The following is an 18,692-nucleotide window of genomic DNA, read 5'->3' on the forward strand; positions in this document are numbered from 1 at the left end:
TGGGATTGTTCTTCTCACATCGCACTCAAAACTTGTTTAAACAAAAAATGATTATCCTCTAATCCAAAGTTTGAGCTCACTGATGTGGTATTGGGATTGGAAAGTGAAAGCCTCCACCTTTTCTCTCTTTTCCCCAACCCCCCCTATCTTCTTCTTTTTTCCTTTACCTTCTCTTAGACTCACTCAAAGGTTTTAGATTTATATAATAATAATAATATTGATAAAAATGATTGTGACATTGTCAAAAGTCTTGTTCTTCAGGGCTGTTGTGGTCAGCTTGTCTTCTTCCTCAATCTCTCTCTGACCCCCAAAGAACCATGCTTTCTTGCTTCTCTTCGACTCTGCTTCTGTAAGTTTCCAGCTTTCGTTTTGGGTTTTCTGTATTCTATGTTTGTTTCTGTTTTCTTTTGCTTTTTGGCTTGCAAAGGTGTTAGCTTTTGCTTTTGTGGATTGTGCTTTTCTTTTCATTTGGTCATTTCATTGATGTGGGATGTAATCTTTGTGTTTCAGATCGCACCCAGATCGTGTCAGCCACTGAACCAACTTGGGTAGCTGCTGATTTGGCAAAGCTCATCAGCCTTTGCCTCAGCTGGAAGAAGATTAAAGATAAGAGCTTTCTGGTGTTATTGGTTTACTTGTTATTGGTTTTTGACTTTTAAGGTGTTTCTGCTTCTGGGTTTGACTCAAAGAGTTAGAGAGAGAGAGAATGATGCATCAAAAACAAGACTTGTGCTTGCTTTGATTATTGCTTCTGTGATTAAGTTTATGGGAATGGGTGTCTCTATCTGGGTTTTGAGTTTTGAATAAGATGGATTATGTTGTTCATTGGTTCTAGATGGTTTGCTTGTATTGGGGTATGACTATGATTTGAGGTGTGGATTGGGTTTTGGTTTGAAGGAGCCTGCGGGATTTGATTAGATTGTGTTTGTGGTCATTTTGTTAATCAAGTCATGATCAAGCAGATACTTGGTAGGCTTCCAAGGAAGCCCTCAAAGTCAGCTGACAATCGTGAATACGGGGGTGCGTCTGCATCTTCATTGAATGCTTCAATCAGTTCAAGAAAGAGTGACTTAGCTAGTGATAGGCCAATAAACGCGAACAGCGTACCTGTTTTGGACCTTGATGGTGCTTCGCGTTTGGCCAATCGTGGTGGAAGTAAGCTCCCCCAAGTTGTAAATTCGAAGCTGAATGGTAATTCTGTTGCTGCTTCTTATGAAGCGTTGCCAGCATTTAGGGATGTGCCAGGCTCTGAGAAGCAGATCTTGTTTATCAAGAAGCTGAACTTGTGTAGCGTTGTGTTTGACTTCACTGACCCAGCAAAGCATCTGAAGGAAAAAGACATCAAACGTCAGACATTGCTTGAGCTGGTGGATCATGTTAGTTCTGCCAGTGGAAAATTTAATGAAACTATCATTCAAGAGGCTATAAAGATGGTGAGTGTGAATTTGTTCAGGTCACTCTCTCCACAACCCCGTGAAAACAAGGTTTTGGAATCTTTTGATATGGAGGATGATGAGCCTTTGATGGACCCTGCATGGCCACACTTACAAATTGTGTACGAATTTTTTCTCAGGTTTGTTGCATCTCCTGAGACAGATGCAAAATTGGCTAAGAGGTACATTGATCAGTCCTTTGTTCTCAAGTTGTTGGATCTCTTTGATTCCGAGGATCCTAGGGAGAGGGAGTATCTGAAAACAATTCTGCATCGTATCTATGGAAAGTTTATGGTGCATCGCCCATTCATAAGGAAGGGAATAAACAACATATTTTTCCGTTTCATTTTTGAAACAGAAAAGCATAATGGGATTGCTGAGATGTTAGAGGTTTTGGGCAGTATAATCAATGGATTTGCTCTTCCACTTAAAGAAGAGCACAAACTCTTTCTAACTCGGGCTCTGATCCCCCTTCACAAACCTAAATGCTTATCAATGTACCATCAGCAGTTGTCATACTGCATTACTCAGTTTGTAGAGAAAGATTGCAAACTGACGGATACTGTTATAAGAGGCTTGTTAAAGTATTGGCCGATCACTAGTAGTTCAAAGGAAGTCATGTTCCTAAGCGAGCTGGAGGAAATCTTAGAAGCAACCCAGCCTGCAGAATTTCAAAGGTGTATGGTTCCTCTCTTCCGCCAAATAGCTCGTTGCTTGAGCAGTTCACACTTTCAGGTAGTGATTTGTGTCTTCAATTAGTTCACTATTTTCTATTGCTTTAATATATTTGGCGTGTTCTGACTTGGTAAGCTCTTCAGTTTTTTTTTTTTTTTTCGTTTTCTGGAAACATGTTTTTGTGGGAGGGACCCTATATCTTTCTTACCATTGTCCCCCAAAGAACTTTGCTTCTAAGTTCTTGTGCTAAGTTGGTAGAGGTATAGACCCTATATCAAATTATCAATAACTTGAGATTTATGTTTCTAAAGTCTAAACCCTTGCAGTATCGCATTTTTGTTTTCAACATTGTTACTGGAAATAGGACAGATAAAGCCTTGTGAATTGTTTTCTTTGGACTACTGCAGACTTGTAGGTGGTTAACCTTACAACTGATAATATGAGATAAGCATACAATGTCACTTAGTTATATCTGCAGATGCATGTCTACATGTTTTCTGATGAAGAATTCCAACTGGTGGCCACTGAATATTATTGATCGTTGTGCTAGATTGCATTTTCTATCGCTATGTTATTATCGTCATGAATAATTTGACTAATGGTAATGGCATAATAAGATTCAAATACTGATATTTAGCCCCCCATTAAGCAGTTCGGAATAATAATAATAATGTAATTTTTGGAGGTAAATCATTTAACAGCATCAGTTGGGACTCTATAATTTGTCATGGCTCAAGAAATATGCTAGAGTATTATTGAGCATAACAAGAATATAATCGTGGACTTGGCCTCAAATACTTTATATTAATAGCCTTTCAAGTTTTGGTTAAATTCCTCTCTTTATGAACTCCTGATTGAGAAGATAATGATAAGTCAGAATTGGGATCATAGTTTTGTTTCTGATGAGTACAAATGATGTGCCCAATCTGATCCTTCCTGAACCAAAATGTTGTGCTGAATGATGCTTTTGCTTCTACAGGTGGCAGAGAGGGCTTTGTTCTTATGGAACAATGAACATATTGAGAACTTAATCAAACAAAACCGTAATGTCATACTGCCCATTATCTTTCCTGCTTTGGAGAAGAATGGGCGAAGCCACTGGAATCAAGCAGTCCACAGCTTGTCGCTGAACATCCGGAAAATCTTCTCTGATGCTGATCCTGAGCTAGTTGAGGAGTGTTTGCTCAAATTTCAGGAAGATGAAGCGAAAATGGAAGAGATTAAAAGAAAACAAGAAACCACCTGGAAGCGCTTAGAAGAGATTGCTGCTTCCAAAGCTGTTAGTGGGAAGCAGTGCCCTGCCTGAACCCTGTTTAAACATCAATGAAATAGAGCCATAAATTCCTGTAGACTTGTAGCATGGCGCTCTGATACCTCTTTCTCACTGCTGATTTTAATTGTTTGGGAGGGGTATCATGTGGTTGGGTCAAACACCAATTGATGGGTCCATAATCTTATCTGTTCATCAATCCCTCTACTTTCGGGCTTGCACCCTCACCTTCAGGAGACACTGTAGACAGCATTGAAGTTTGTGATTTTGGAGTTGCACAGATACTGTATGCAAGATACCACAGAACAGGAGTTACAAGCTGCATTACACATTCAGGATGGTGAACATAGTGCTATAGTTGATGGTTGTAAAGGTTAACATGAAGAAGCCACTAAATATAGGTAATTCTATTCACTCGGAGTTTTATTTAATCGGTTCAAAGTACTTGTTGAAAATGTTTTGTGTCATTTCATTATGCATTTGTATCATAATATCCATCTTTTGGTCAGAAACGATCCTTTTTGTGTGGTTTTCTTTTTATACATATATAATTCATCCACAGATTGCTTTTAATGGAATACTTGAATCTATGTTATATTTTGTCGACTATGTCAAAGCAAGTTCCCCTCTTTACTGTTTCCTATCCAAGTACTGGCCTTTTACTTTCTTTCATGTCATAGTTGGAAATGAAGAAATTATTTTTAATTTTATTACTAGTATGATGAAAGCAGTAATGAGACGGGGGACATATGCGAAGGACTAGATAACTATCTCAATTATGTGAGAACTATAAGCATGAACTACTTGAACCATAGAATTGGAAGAGAACCAAAAACCAAAATGCTCAATCTTCAGAGTTCAGTGGCAGAGAAGCAAACTCCAGAAGCTCATTATCGCATAATCGCATTCAAATTTAGCCATGTCTTCTTCATCCAAGCTCTCACCCATGCCTCTCTTCCATTACCAGGTCTGTACTCGGTATATATCGGAGCATTTTTTTTATAGGCACGTTAGGAATGCATGGCCAGAAGGGATCAGTGTTGCATAATAAAAACGGCAAACCTAACCCAACCGCTGAACCCGAAAAGTCAACTTTTCCGTAAGAGGCTTAGAAGCTTGTGGAAACACATCTTCACCTTGCAGTTTCTTGTCATAATCAAAGTTGGTGTCCCTTGTTAGTTGTTACATTTCTTATTCGTCACAAAGGTGGGAACCATTCTTTCTCGTGAATGAACCACATGGCAAATCACAGCTGAGGGTTGAGTACTGATTTTTGCATTCATAGTGGACTTTGCATATGAGGGCTGTTAGAGACTTAGAGCCTCCACACGAGTAGGAGCAGCATCGTCCACACACAAGCCCCGGGATGCTTTGGCTTTAAGCCTAGCTAAACTGGATGCATCAAACACAAACCTCTGTCGAAATCTTTTCTATCCTAATCACATTAGATGGCATGATGGATTCTCTGTCCCTAGGTTGAGCTATAGAGGCTGAACTTGGGCAGGGTGTCATGTTTTCAACAACACTTTAAGATGTTGTACCATCTGCAATCTGGTGTGAAATACAGATGACAGTACCACTACCACCACAATTAAACAAGTTCAACTGAACAGCCATGGCCTCAAGTGCCCTGTTTGTCTATTCTAATGACGGCTAAGATTGTAGGAATCAAGGGAAGAAGTTGTTGCACCAAATTTGCTTTATTCTAGTCACCATGATCTACTGAATCAAATGGTGTAGGTTTATCTCTCTGACCTTTAATTTGAACATGCATCTGCATCTGTAGTGCCCTTTGACATTGACATATATAGTGCCCCTTCAATGGTGGTCACTACTAATAATTTGTACCTTAGGCCAATAAAATACCTAGCTAGGTGCCTAGGTATGTACTATATACCTTCAACTTGATAAGTTTAAGCTTTCCTCATCTTCATTCGGTGATTTCACTTTAAACTTATACTGTTTGAGGACCATAATTCACGATGATGATCAATGTAAAGCCACAACACTAAGAAGTGAATGATTAGGGATATGACCTCATTACTTTTCATCCTATACATACATGATTCATTTGCATCAAACAATAGCAGTACTGCCAAGCATGGAAGTTGAAATAGTATCCAGAGAAACCATCAAACCTTCCACCCCAACCTTGCCACATTACAGAACATACAACCTTTCTTTTCTTGAACAGTTGAATCCTCGTACTTACACACCAATTGTTTACTTCTACCCCAAGGAAGCATCTGCTTCTGACCATTATCCTAATTTTTGTGATAAATCCGATCAGCTCAAGAAATCTCTGTCAGAAACACTAGCCATATACTACCCATTTTCCGGTAGGATCAAAGATAGAGTCTCCATCGATTGCAATGACGAAGGAGTCATTTTTATAGAAGCAAGAATCAAAGTCCAGCTGTCTCAAATTCTCGAGCAGCCGAAAGATGAGGAGCTGGACCTGTTATTCACAGACAAGTTACAGTGGAACGATGACTCCAATCTAACAGTCATCTTGGCTGTGCAAGTAAGCTTCTTCGACTGTGGTGGAATGGCAATTGGTATCTGCATGTCACATAAAGTAGCTGATACTTCCACCATGATCAACTTCATCAATGACTGGGCAGCCATGACCCGTGATCACAAAGCTGATCAATATGTGTCTCCCAAGTTTATTGCAGAAACTGTATTCCCCCGGGGTGAGATTCCACTGCCACCAGAATCTGTGATTGAGAAAGGAGACTGCATTTCCAAGAGATATGTTTTTGATGCCTCAAAAATTGCTGCCCTCAAAGCCCTGGTATGTGACAAAGTGCAAAACCCCACAAGAGTTGAAGTTGTGACTGCTTTCATCCATAGATGTGCCATATCTGCCTTGAAATCGAATTCTGGCTCCTTATCGAACCCTAATACCCTTTTGATCCAGACGGTGAATATGCGTGCTAGAATGGTTCCTCCATTGCCGAAAAGCTCAGTAGGTAGCATGGTTTGGTACTATGCAGTGTCCACAGCCGAGGAAGAGAGTGTGATAGAGTTGCATGAGCTGGTGACTCAAATGAAGGAGAGGATGGCCCAATTCTGTGGTACCTATTTGGAGAAGTTTGGTAAAGAATGGCCTTCGATCTTCTTGGAGTGTATGGAAGAGTCAAGGAAATCGTTTCATATACAGAATCTGGTTGTGTACAGATGTAGTAGCTGGTGTAGATTCCCAATTTATGAAGCAGACTTTGGCTGGGGAAAGCCAATTTGGGTCACTATTGCTAGCTGTGTGCTGAAAAATACTATCTTTCTGATTGATGCTAGGAATGGGGAAGGAATTGAAGTATATGTGAATTTGGAAAAGCAACACATGGATATGTTTGAGCGTGATCCTGAGCTTCTGGCATTTGCTTCTTTGAATCCAAGTGTGCTAATATAGACTCTAATATGTGACCTTGAACGATATTTTGGTTGCGAAATATCTTTGTACTCCCCATGTTTTCAGTATGAATATTTTCAATCATTTTATGAATAAGTAATTCTGATTCTCTTATTGACGTTGATTACATTGTAATATAGCTGGGGATAATTAACTAGATGAACCTTTTACAAGCCATATAAGTATGAAGGTCTAATCAAGAGAATAAAACATGCAGCCTGATACAATTATAAGGTTTCTGTGATGATCATCAAGACCATGACTTGAGCAGGATGAAAGGAATTAATAAGATTAACCTTAGATCAGTTTTACAGTAGTACTAGCAGTCATCACAAGCCTTAATGAAGGCATAAATATCAGTCCAGAACTTGATGAATCATATAAACTTACAGCGATATACAGTTACACATACATGAAGCATATAACTTTTGTTCAGATCATCACAATATGAATAGTACACAGAGCTAGCTAGGTAGCTAAATGTATACACCTCAGCTGTGACGATGAATTTCATGTTGAGGAAGAAGCATATAGAGTATCCGAGTATAAACACGTCACAGAAACCTCACCGCGGATGATAGATTATTGGGATTCTATCCCTTTTACATTAGGACTGTACGAATTCTGGAACAAATTGCATACCAAGAATGTAGGTTAAGTTGATTCTGAACTGATTATCTGCAGATGAAGTAGAGGAATGTGGCTTATGAGTTATGACTTTATTGTGCTCATTCTACTTTCAATTCTATAACAGATTGAAAACGGAGGTCCTCTCAGGCCCAAAACAGTCCCCAACCAGATCAGTAGTACTACAGAATTAGATAGGTTGTATTGATATAAGTCATATAACTATATATGTGCATCTGATGATGCAAAGAAATATTTGAAATTCTGAATCCATTGTTTTTCTTCTTCTTTCTTCTTTTTTCTTCTAATGTCCACTTATTGACATGTGTAAATTGCATGTAGTAGTCTAACCAAAGCAATATAATTAATCTTATAATGATAACTGAATCCCTAGATTCAAAATCACTCTAGCCAATTTGATCTACCACTTACAACTCTAGGAACTCAACTAGGATTTACAGTGGCTTGACCTTAGGCTAAACCGGTTTACATGTCTCTCTCATATATAATGAGCTAGAAGCCATTGTCACCGAAGTATGAAAAAACATTCTGATCGATCACATTACTGTTTAGCATGGCTTGAATTTAGGCAAACCAAGATGAAAATCCAGATATGAAAAGATTATTTTTGATATCAAGTGTGGTAACATTAATAATCTGCGCAGTGACCATATGAAAACAAGAGGAAGAACGATTCAGTACTACAGATGAAATTGATAATGTTGACCGTAAATTGAGAGGATCCAAAACAGTATTACCAAGTCAGATGACAAGGTTTGAACTGATTGTTTCTGCCTTATCTTTCTTAGGAGATTGAACTTTGGGGTCCAATTGTTAAAGAATGACATACTTTCAATAGAAACAATCCCACATCCGAAATTAAACTAAGTAAGCAGTCCCTTAAATATTTTGGAATCACATGTATGTTTGTCCCTTCGGGGACATCCGATAAAATTGGAACGATACAGAGAAGATTAGCATGGCCCCTGCGCAAGGATGACACGCATAAATCGAGAAATGGTCCAAATTTTTTTTGCGTTTTTTTTCCATGATCTTTCCTACCCCTGCTCCTGTTGTTGGATCCAAAGACTGTCTCCCAGATGTGCTTAAACTTCAAATCAATGATACGAACTGATTTTACCAACTCTCTTTGGTAAGAATATATATACTTCTGCAGTTCTGCAACTATTGTGAGCTTGTTTCAACTAAAACCAAAAGATTTGGCCTGCTTGATCAAACAGAATTACTGCTGATATAGAATTTCCCTCATTGTTGAGTTCCCAGAAAGCTACTGACAAATGTGATCTTCATGTCCTAGAAATCTAGCATTCTACGCTTCTACGGATAGAACGTTCTCACAGAAATAACAATGCTGGATAAAAGGCGAAGGTTGAACCATTAAACTTCCCCAATAAAAAGGTGTAAGAAGCCAATGTATCAATCTAATATCACTGCAGCTTAATTATGTGACTAGTAGGTGTTGATAACATATGCAATTGATAGAATAAAAAAAATATATGCAATTGATAGAATAAAAAAAATATATGCAATTGATAGAATAAGCCCCTACAGAAGTCCTTCGACACTGATCAGACGAGAAAAGCAGTAGAGAGTAATAATGAGCAGCCATATATTAGAAAAATGGAAGTCACTTTATTTAGCAATGAGGTAAATCATACCCCCAACAATTGGGAAACTTTTAGTGCAATACAGTTGTCTCGTAACCCTTTCATAAGAACAAATATTAGTCCTATATTGTGAAACAATTTCAATTGTTCAATCTGCAAAAATCTGCGGACGAATCTCATGGTTTGTTTTAGTTTGGTTCTGAGAAAAAATTGTTGATGGATGGCATGATCTGGGGCTTTTTGTTGCGGACAAACCTCCTAACAGCATTTTCTCTGTATTTCTCACCCTCTTCAAAGTTGTCTAGAATTCCAGCAGCTCTGTTCTCCTTTGTAACCCTGCAACAATATGTCATACAGTCAGACACTGAGGATTAGTTAAACTGTTGACATCACAAATTTCTAGTTATTCTACTGTCTAAAGCTCGATTTGCTTAGAGCAATTCCAGAAAAAAGGATTTGAATTCAAGAATGAGGCTGAACTCGTTTGAAAAATTGCAAAAGATAGACATGATGAATTGATATAACTATATGCACTGGATGATGAAGCAAATTCATTTGTCTTCAATCTTCTATATTCCAAGCATTGTCATCTTATAAATGTCAACGAAATCCCAAGATCTTTAATCATTCCAACAAATTGTGAAACATCACTCTGCTACACTAAGCTACCTAAATAAGATTTCCACATTAACTTACAATTGGATATATGTAACATATAAATGACTGATATATATGTACCTGACTTCAGGGTTGCCAGTGATGTTCCTAACGAGTTGCATTGCACAGATACCAACAGCAACACCAGTTGCTGCAAAGAGCGGGTACACCTACATATATCCAACATGAAGAACAAATCAAACCACAAATAAACAAGATCAAAATTTACAGAACAATTCATTTCATAAATTAGACCCTTATCCTAATTTTCTTTAAACTACATACTATCCGAATTCTCTCCCAAATCACCACATCTATACAAAACCTGGACTCAGCACATACATCATTCAGAAATCTGACATATATCATGGTTCATCTACTGTCTAGCATATGCAACGTTCCAACAAACCATGTGTTCAACTGGCATGATATAAGAACAATTTTTTCAAATCAAATCCCATACGTCTCTTCGTGTACTACAACTCAATCAACGACTACCTGATTTACCCTCTCAAACCTTTTTTTACTCTAGGGTTAACATCTATATATGTGGTTAAATCTTGAACGACAACACAGGCCAAATATAAAGTTCTCGGTTTCTCATAAAACTAAGATCCGAGTATGTAACCAAAGCTAGAACTCTATGTTACAAACCCTTCCCCCTCACGTTTTCATCAACCAAACAAAAAGTCTGATAAAACAACGTACGTACAACAGAAGCGAGAAAAAGAGAAAGGTGAAAAGGGTACCTCGGGCCTGATCCATCTGCTAGCCATGGTCGAAGCTTCTGGAATAAACAGCGAGGAGAAGAGATCGGATTCGGGATATGAAACCCTTCTTCTTCTTCGCCGGCCAAGAAGAAACAGATGAAGAGGAATGAGAGATAGAGCTGAACACGTAAAAGGAAACGTATCTTCTTCCTATTTATTGAGAGTTGATACGACGCGTATTTAGACTCCCGAGAAAAACTGAGAATGCAACCGAGAAAATCGAAGGCGTGTATGGAAAGGAAAGGAATAAAAACCAGCGGTCAGCTTTCGACGCCCAACTGTCTTATGGGCTATTATAATTAGCGGCACATGCTCTTCTAAATCTTTGTGGTTACAACTTTCCCCCTGAACCCTTTTTCAAAAACTTTTTTTATACGGAAAAAAATTACAAGGCGAAACATTTTGGATAACCGGAGTTTACATCATCAAAGAGCAAGGCTCTAATAACCAAGCTTGAAATACTATTACTCTATATGTGAGCATCTAGAAGTTGGTGTCATTTATGAGTAACGGCGTCCGTCACAAAATTGACCTTTATATTACTCTATAGTCTATACACAGGCTCTAATAACCAAGCTTAAAATACTATTATTCTATATGTGAGCATCTAAAAGTTGGTGTCCTTCATGAGTAACGGCGTCCGTCACAAAATTGACTTCTATATTACTCTATAGTCTATACACATACATGAAAGAAATGGAAGAGAAAGATCTTGCAATATTCTTAACCACGTTCACCTGGTCATCTACTGACCGGGGAGGGATTTGGTCAAACGCACCATTAGATCAGGTCATTTAAAATCTAACGGTTGAGAGATAATGAGACTAAATTAACCTAAAACACATTATTTTATATTTTTAAGTCTTTAATCAACTCTTTCTTCTACCCAGACGTCACTTCTCAGTTCTCCCAATCTCCCAAAATCCTCCTCTTCTCGTCCTTCTTTTCTCCTAAAAACAATCCAAACATCAAATTTGGTGGAACCCAATGATGGCATTTGTCGGGGACAGAGACCCAACGCCTGGAAGTTTTCTCCTGATCTCCTCGTTTCCGTCTTCCCCTCTTGTTCTTCTCTTCTTCTCCCTCTCCTTTCATAAAATTCATCAAATTGCTGGAAAACCACCGAAATAATTCACCATAGCGAAGACCCAACAGACAAATGCTAGGAGGTGCTGCTGCCGTCGTCACGATTCACAAATGCTATCGCCGTTGCCGAAACCGTCGAACAAACTTCGGTCTCCACCTCCTACACCCTCCCCAACACAAAACTTGTTGCTTGAGATAATCAAACTAGGAGAAGACATCCTTGGCATGTTTGATTAGCAATATGGGTTTTTAGAAAATTTCAGAATTTGGGGAGCTAGGAGAAGAGGATGCGAGTAGAAGACGGGGGAGACCACGTCTGGGTTTTCAGCAAATTTCAGAGTTTGGGGAAGAGGAGAAGATAAGTGAGAAGGCAATATTACTTTTTTTTTTTTTTTTTTTTTATCAAGAGAAGGCAATATACTAAAATAGGTTTTAACTCAATTAATCTCAACCCTTAGATTTAAATAAGCCAAATCTAATGGCTATTGACCAAATGTTCCCTGTCACAGGTGAACGGGACTGTATTCTTAATATCCACTTGTGCAATCTCCAAGAGGTGCTGATTCTCCCATTAACGACATCTATTACCAGTTTTGAGTTGTCTTTCATTTGGATGTTTAGCATTCAAATTAATGATCTATAATCTATCTAACAACATACATAAGAAAGAGACCAATACGAAGACCGAATAGAGTATTGAAATCTATGTTAGCGAAAAAGATGGTATAAAATAGGCTCAATATGTTGGTGGATTGACTCATCAAGAACGTAATGGTGGATTTGACTCATCAAGAACGTAACAAGTATTTGTCGTACATTGCAACATAAGTGGCAGTGTCATATGCAAAGGAGACGAAATTGAAAAGAAAAGGAAAAATTAATTTGGTCATGGGAAGAAAACAAATATTAATCAAATATTCTTCATCTCATAGAATAAGCTCTACCGGTGCGTAAAACCCTAGTTCTTGCGTGAGTTCACTATCTCTCATGTTCGACTGCGTCATTGTGTTGGTACGGGCCTTTGGCCGTGTTGGCACATGATGTGTGCGACCGGACGAGATGCTTATTCCAGGGGCGTGCCCAAAGCTCTTGAAGGTTGGGTGTGAGGGTTTCATTCTTCTCCTCTCGATCTCGGTGGAATACGGTGGCAATCTCTGGCACTATATTGTAGATGATGGCTGGGATCGAGGATGGGCTGAGTCATTTCTTGATCAGAGCGACATCTAATGGCAATCCATGGAGAACATACAAGACTTACTGGCTAGAAAGGGACGGTTGCAGATTTCTGACTTTTGTTTTGGATTATGATCTCACCCAAACAGACAGAGGCATGGTGGTGGTGGATGCTTGAGAATGGTGGTGGGGATATATGTATGGTGGCTGCGCAGCGGGCCTGTGTGGCTGCTGGTTTCGACGAAGACAAAGGGACAGACGTTTCTCGTGGCTTTGACTGCCTGGGCTTGGGCATGGCTTGTGGACTTTAACTGGACTGGTGCTTGGGCTTGCTATAGGGCTTTGGCCCAAAACTTTATTTCCTTTAAGTTTTATTATTTTGTAGCGTTGGGCATGGGACGACATTATGTAAATCCCGGACGGGACGAGAATGCAGTTTTTAAGAATTGATCTCGTAAGGCCCGATCTCGATCAGTAATGTGATGAAATCAGGATTAATAGAGTACGAAGGGTCATTATAGGGACGAAATCCCTTAAGCTACCATTACTCATGTCTCATTCTTGTCGTTAATGGAAAATAGGAATAAACAATCAGACAGTACAATGAATAAATCACAACGATATATATAAATATATATATATATATATATATATATATATATATATATTGATGTTTCCTTTGGATTACAAGAATTCAACTTGTCCCCAATTATATTCCATCAAGCGCCTCTAAGCCCCAATCTCGATCTCGTCCGGTGGAGCCCCGAAGTCGGCAAAGGTCTCTAGCCTTTGTCGCCAATCTAGGTTCTGGTCGTTCTGTTGCTAGACGAGAATAGATCTAATCCTTCGGGTATTAGAATATTATTGCTTTTGGTGTTGTCTGATAAAGTTTTGGCACGAGGTTAATCTGAAGATTAGCGACGGCTAGGAAGTGAGATGATGGTGGTTTTGCTTTACCAGATCGGAAACTTCTCTTATATTAGTTTCTTGGGTCATTGAGATCCAAAACTTAGCTTAGAGATTCGTATTTGTCATGGTATGGAGTTGTAGGCTATCATTGTGTGGTTTGTCGTCGTGTAGATCATCGATGGTAGCGACGGTGGCGCGGATTTGATTGAGGCGGTGACAAGAGACACAGTGGTGTGGCTAGAGTGTGATGGGATGTGGCAGATGGTGGGCCTTGACTTGGCTTTGGTGGGTTGCCTTTGGGGCTCTCTAATTCCTTGCTTTTGTAAGGAGCTTTATAGGTATTTAGCTTGGCTATTTACTGTTATTTTCTTGTATTATAACACTAAGCACGTTAGGTGCACTCTATGTATTAGGTACTTAATTTTTATCTAATTTTATGTCGTTAGGCTTATGTTCTATGAGCGTAATGAAAAATGAAATAATGCTAGCATACAAACTCCTCCAAGTTACCATGCGCTGATAAGAGAATGTATGTATCCGTGCTATTCTGACAATTTCTCAAAAATTCGAATGAAATTGCTATGCTTTACTCGAAAAGAAAAAAAAATTCAAACAGTACGTACGGTCCAACCGACGAACAATACATTTAATAAAAAAGAACCGACGAACAATTTCCCTGTTTAACTAAATATTATGCGGTTTTTAGGAATTGGCTTGGCTGCATCTCGCTCGGGCTTTTTCCTCTCTCTCGATCTCTCGCCGGTTTGCATATCTTTTTCTTCATCTTTCTCGACCTCCTGAAGCTTCCAGAGATCTCGACGCCATCTCTTTTTTCCTTTCTGCTCCTTTTCTGTCTTGCCCGTTCTCTCGCTTCTTGCTCTTGAAACCTTCTAGAGCAGATCTTTTTCCTTCCTGAAGAATCGAGAGTTTCTCCTTTTTTCCTCTCTTTCACTGTCTTTTGTTTGACAGTCTCCAGGTGTGACGAACCCAGCTCTCTCCTCTACACAATTTACAGTACAAGGAGATCACGTCTTCAGTTAAGCTCTCTTTCTCAGGCTCTAACGAGATTTAGGCCACGACACAGCACAAACAGAGGTATACAATTATACCTCTGCATATAATTGCGGCCGTTCTTGCTTTGATCGAAATCCAAACTTAGGCTCTTCAAATCTCTGATTCAAGCAGGTCAGTGATCAGAGATATCCGAATTACGGTATATAATGTGATAGGTTTTTCGATCATCAGTCCGGAGAGACGGAGGAGATCAACAGAGGAAGAAGGAGAGGAACTGGACTATCAGTCGGGGTAGTCTGTCTAATAAGGAAAACTAATTTGATTTCTTGGTCTTTGATTGTGGGGCTCTTCAAAACTGAATCTTGAGTTTCCCAAATGGTTATTTTTGATTATTTGTTAATTTCTTGATTATTGGTCAAGTAGATTGATTCAGAGATGCAGTTTTGATCGTATCCTGCCCTCAAATCTAGAACCCAGATAAATAAAAATCTACAACTGTTACAGTAACTACTGATGCAGTGAGCAAGTGAAATTGGAGAAAAAGTTGTTGGACTTAGAAGTAGTGGTTAAATCAGTGGTCTTTGTAATTAAGTGGTTTTGATCATTGACGTAGTATTGTTGTTTAGATAAAGGCAAAGAGCTATTAGTGTAAAGCCACCTTAGATTTTCGGTGTACTAATAAAGTTTGTCTATGTATTCTTTGTGTTGTATGGATTATTTGATGACAGAATAATTTTTTAGAGTAGCTTCAGGCCAACGTTTTGGTAATGTTGCCACATTTTGATATACTTCTATTAGGTGGGAATTATGGGATTAGTAGATGTTGTGTTAAAACTTCTATTAGGTGGGAATTATGGGATTAGTAGATATACTTGCATTCTAATTTAGGTGTGCCATCCAAATCATTATGTTCCAGGAAGAAACAAAGCTTTTAACTGATTTCTTCTCTCACGTATTGTGTATTTTGTGATGTGTAGTTACATCTGATGTGTATATTTAAATTGTGTTTTTTCTTCTTTTCTTTAGTCTATGCTTTCTCTATCAAACGCTCTTCCTAACAACACTAATCTCCAGTTACTTGGTTTGCATATAATTTCTGAATGTGGGACTGTTAGGCTTAAAACGTCTTGGTTAGTTCTCCACTTCTACTGTATGTAGTTCTCTGTTGGCAAGATTTCAATCAGTGTCAATTTAAGTCTATTTAGATCTGCTTTTCAATTTTCATTTTACCCTGAACTCCCACTTTTTTTTCTTCTCTTGCATCTGCAATGATCTATTTCTATTTTTGTTTCAAATTAAAAAGATAAAATCATAAAATTGCAAAATCAGCAACATTTTACTCAAGCTAGTAAGAATTGTTCCAAGATTTTTGTTCTTGTCTGCAAATTCGTATTGTTCTTTGTATAATCATACATGTCATACAAGTATAAAAGCAAATTCATATTCCTTTGCTTTTACTATTATTTTCTATTCACTTTTCTTACTTTTGTGACCTTTTTGCTTATTTGTGTTCTTTCTTACATGTGACGTGTTGCCTGTGACTTACAACTTAACATTTACAAATTTGGCCTCTTTTACAACTAATGCATATGTGGCACTAAAGATATATTTCAACTCATGTGGTTCTTCCATCTTTCGTTCTAATTTTCTTTTCTTGCTCTTTGGGTCTCGACTTTTTTTTCATCCCTATTCTGTTTTTGTATGCAGTGCTGCATCTAATTCAAATCTTTAAAATGTGGAACATGTGTGCGGAGAAGAAATTGGTAGATGCAGAGGATTAACTTTGCAGTATAACTGTATAAGACATTATATTATTGCCGCCCAGCATCCGGGAGCAAACATTAGAACATGTACTTAAATGCATCCTCCTTCGTTATACTCTTTTACTTTGTACATAAATATGTTGTGTACATGCTTAAATTCTCAAAATTTATCATCTTTGAAGATTAATACATATGAATAACGAAAATAAAGATCCTGCAGCAAAGCGCAAAAAAGACAAGAACAAGTACAACACCCCCAAGTACCGCTTCGTCGTCTGCTTCACCAACAAGGACATCGTCGCTCAGATCATCTCCTCCACCATTTCCGGCGACCTCGTCCTCGCCTCCGCCTACTCCCACGAGCTCCCCCGCTACGGCCTCCACGTCGGCCTCACCAACTACGCCGCCTCCTACTGCACCGGCCTCCTCCTCGCCCGCCGCACTCTCAAGAAGCTCGAGATGGACGAGGAGTACGAGGGAAACCTCGAGGCCACCGGCGAGGACTTCTCCGTCGAGCCCGGCGAGAACCGCAGGCCTTTCCGTGCTCTTCTTGATGTCGGACTTGTCCTCACCACTACCGGGAACCGTGTCTTCGGCGCGCTGAAGGGAGCTCTCGACGGCGGGATCGACGTGCCTCACAGTGAGAAGAGGTTCGCCGGATTCTCCAAGGACTCGAAGAGCTTGGATGCCGAGACGCACAGGAAGTAGACGGTGAGGGAAGTGACGACGGGGAAGGCGAGGCGCAGGCGATGGGGGAGGAGGGCGGGGTAGGTGGAGGAGGCGGAGGGGGAGAGCAGCGCGTGGCCCCAGGGGGAGAGGTCGAGGTCGGAGACGGAGGAGAAGCAGGTCGGGATCAAGTGGAGGTCACGCGCGTTGCCGAAGAGCGTGAGGGAGGTGTGCGTGGCCCTCTCAACTGTGCGGAATTTGCGGGGTGCCGGTGTCGGAGGTGGAGGTGGAGGTGGAGGTGGAGGCTTGGCGGCGACGACGGCCAACTCCAGGTGCCGGTAAGGGGGGGAGAGAGAGGGGTAAAAAGAGAGGGTAAAAGAATTAACAAGGGTTATTTAGTCATTTTGGTCGAGATTGATGTATTTTAAAAGTTTAGGGATGAAACTAATTAAAGAAAAAGATGAGGTATCGAACTGATTTTAAGTCTAAAGTTCGGAAAAATAAACTAAAATTTACTTTTTTATATATTATTTTTTATTGTTGAGCATTTAAGTTAGATTATCAACTTATTTGCATCGTCTGCTCAATTTTATTGTGCAGATAGAGAGGAAGAGATTTTGATGGCGGACTGAAAAGAAAAAAGGGAAAGATCTAGGATATTGGTCCATTTTCAGTTTGTTTTGGAATGGGTGATTCAGAAGAGGTATGTCTCTGATTGTTTTTTTTTTTTTTTTTTTCGTTAGAAAATGAAGCTTGGGTTCATTTGTTTGATTAATTTTCAATCAGTCTAAGTCCTGGAATTTGCTTCATTTGTTAGATATAGCTAGACATATTCACTAATTGAGCTAATGTGTTTAAATGGATAATTGATGGATATGGATAATTGAGATAATAGGTAGGCAAATAGAGAACCCTTTGTTAGATGAGTTAGAGAAATCAGAGCCATAGATCTAATTGAACTTCCTTTTGATCTAGAATGCTGAAAAGTAATATGTATATGAGGGCAACGTCCAATAGCGACAATCTGAGCACTTTAAGAATCTGCAACTTAATCACATCGTTCTAGGTGTTATGCAATATCTATTGTTTGTGTGTAATCAGTGAATGTAATTTTTGTTTGTAGTGTTGATGTGGAATCGTAGTTTTATAATTGTTCTGTAGCTGGAATTATTATTCTATTTTTTATAAGAATTATGTTCAGAGCTTGATAATGTGAAGACTCAAGTACCAAAAGTACCAAGTACCAATTCTCAAGTACCAATTCACTTAACCTATTTGATGAACTTCCCATTAAAAGAAAAAAGACAAAAGATTCTTCACAAAAGCCACACATTTACTGTTAGTTTTTTTGTTTTTGTTTAGAATGCATTTGCTGTTAGATTTAAAGCAAACAGTGATTTAGAAAAATTTTCTTATTGGATTGAATGACAAAATGACAGTGAGATTTTTCTGTTCACAGATACTTGCCGGTTTATCTCAGCCTCCATGAATAATTAGTCCATGTCCTTTGGAGGGAGGAGTAGCAATAACTGAAAAATGCAGAAGTACAAACAGTAAATTAGCACTCTATAGAATTAAACCCACTCAAATCTTATCTCTCTCTCTC

At 39.0% G+C, this 18,692-nt stretch overlaps 4 protein-coding genes across 5 annotated transcripts; 3 read left to right on the forward strand and 1 right to left on the reverse strand.

Annotated features, from left to right (window-relative positions):
* The first annotated feature begins 611 nt into the window (after nucleotides 1-611).
* On the forward strand, nucleotides 612-3,872 carry LOC101295588 (serine/threonine protein phosphatase 2A 59 kDa regulatory subunit B' eta isoform-like). Its single transcript, XM_004309988.1, has 2 exons — nucleotides 612-2,168; nucleotides 3,088-3,872. The coding sequence occupies exons 1-2, from the start codon at nucleotides 951-953 to the stop codon at nucleotides 3,412-3,414; spliced, it is 1,545 nt and encodes a 514-aa protein (XP_004310036.1). The 5' UTR covers nucleotides 612-950; the 3' UTR covers nucleotides 3,415-3,872.
* A 1,607-nt stretch (nucleotides 3,873-5,479) lies between these two features.
* LOC101293948 (salutaridinol 7-O-acetyltransferase-like) lies at nucleotides 5,480-6,793 on the forward strand. The gene has a single exon (XM_004310139.1). The coding sequence runs from the start codon at nucleotides 5,480-5,482 to the stop codon at nucleotides 6,791-6,793; it is 1,314 nt and encodes a 437-aa protein (XP_004310187.1).
* Nucleotides 6,794-9,011: 2,218 nt separating this feature from the next.
* Nucleotides 9,012-10,819, reverse strand: LOC101295883. Of its 2 annotated transcripts, none has more exons than XM_004309989.1 (3): nucleotides 9,991-10,434; nucleotides 9,787-9,875; nucleotides 9,012-9,384 (listed from the first exon to the last, which is right to left on the reverse strand). In XM_004309989.1, exons 1-3 carry the CDS (start codon nucleotides 10,072-10,074, stop codon nucleotides 9,237-9,239), a joined length of 321 nt encoding a protein of 106 aa, XP_004310037.1. In that variant the 5' UTR covers nucleotides 10,075-10,434; the 3' UTR covers nucleotides 9,012-9,236. The 2 variants fall into 2 exon arrangements, with proteins under 2 accessions (XP_004310037.1, XP_004310038.1); XM_004309990.1 differs by lacking the exon at nucleotides 9,991-10,434 and adding an exon at nucleotides 10,455-10,819 and having other exon boundaries at nucleotides 9,054-9,384.
* Nucleotides 10,820-16,612: 5,793 nt separating this feature from the next.
* Nucleotides 16,613-17,128, forward strand: LOC101294235 (60S ribosomal protein L5-2-like). Its single transcript, XM_004310140.1, has one exon. It carries the CDS (start codon nucleotides 16,613-16,615, stop codon nucleotides 17,126-17,128), a length of 516 nt encoding a protein of 171 aa, XP_004310188.1.
* The last annotated feature ends 1,564 nt before the right edge of the window (nucleotides 17,129-18,692 follow it).

This window comes from Fragaria vesca, unplaced genomic scaffold (assembly GCF_000184155.1).
Source record: "Fragaria vesca subsp. vesca unplaced genomic scaffold, FraVesHawaii_1.0 scf0513160_u, whole genome shotgun sequence".
In the NCBI taxonomy this organism is placed as follows: domain Eukaryota; kingdom Viridiplantae; phylum Streptophyta; class Magnoliopsida; order Rosales; family Rosaceae; genus Fragaria; species Fragaria vesca.

Bases quoted from the DNA above. Each gene is read 5' to 3' on its own strand.
- LOC101295588 (XM_004309988.1), top strand. From the start codon at position 951: ATGATCAAGCAGATACTTGGTAGGCTTCCAAGGAAGCCCTCAAAGTCA. The intron at 2,169-3,087 runs GTAGTGATTTGT...TTGCTTCTACAG, and splicing joins TGAGCAGTTCACACTTTCAG to GTGGCAGAGAGGGCTTTGTT.
- LOC101293948 (XM_004310139.1), top strand. From the start codon at position 5,480: ATGGAAGTTGAAATAGTATCCAGAGAAACCATCAAACCTTCCACCCCA.
- LOC101295883 (XM_004309989.1), bottom strand. From the start codon at position 10,074: ATGATATATGTCAGATTTCTGAATGATGTATGTGCTGAGTCCAGGTTT. The intron at 9,876-9,990 runs GTATGTAGTTTA...GGATATATGTAG, and splicing joins TTTGGGAGAGAATTCGGATA to GTGTACCCGCTCTTTGCAGC. The intron at 9,385-9,786 runs GTACATATATAT...ATATTGTTGCAG, and splicing joins ACTGGCAACCCTGAAGTCAG to GGTTACAAAGGAGAACAGAG.
- LOC101294235 (XM_004310140.1), top strand. From the start codon at position 16,613: ATGAATAACGAAAATAAAGATCCTGCAGCAAAGCGCAAAAAAGACAAG.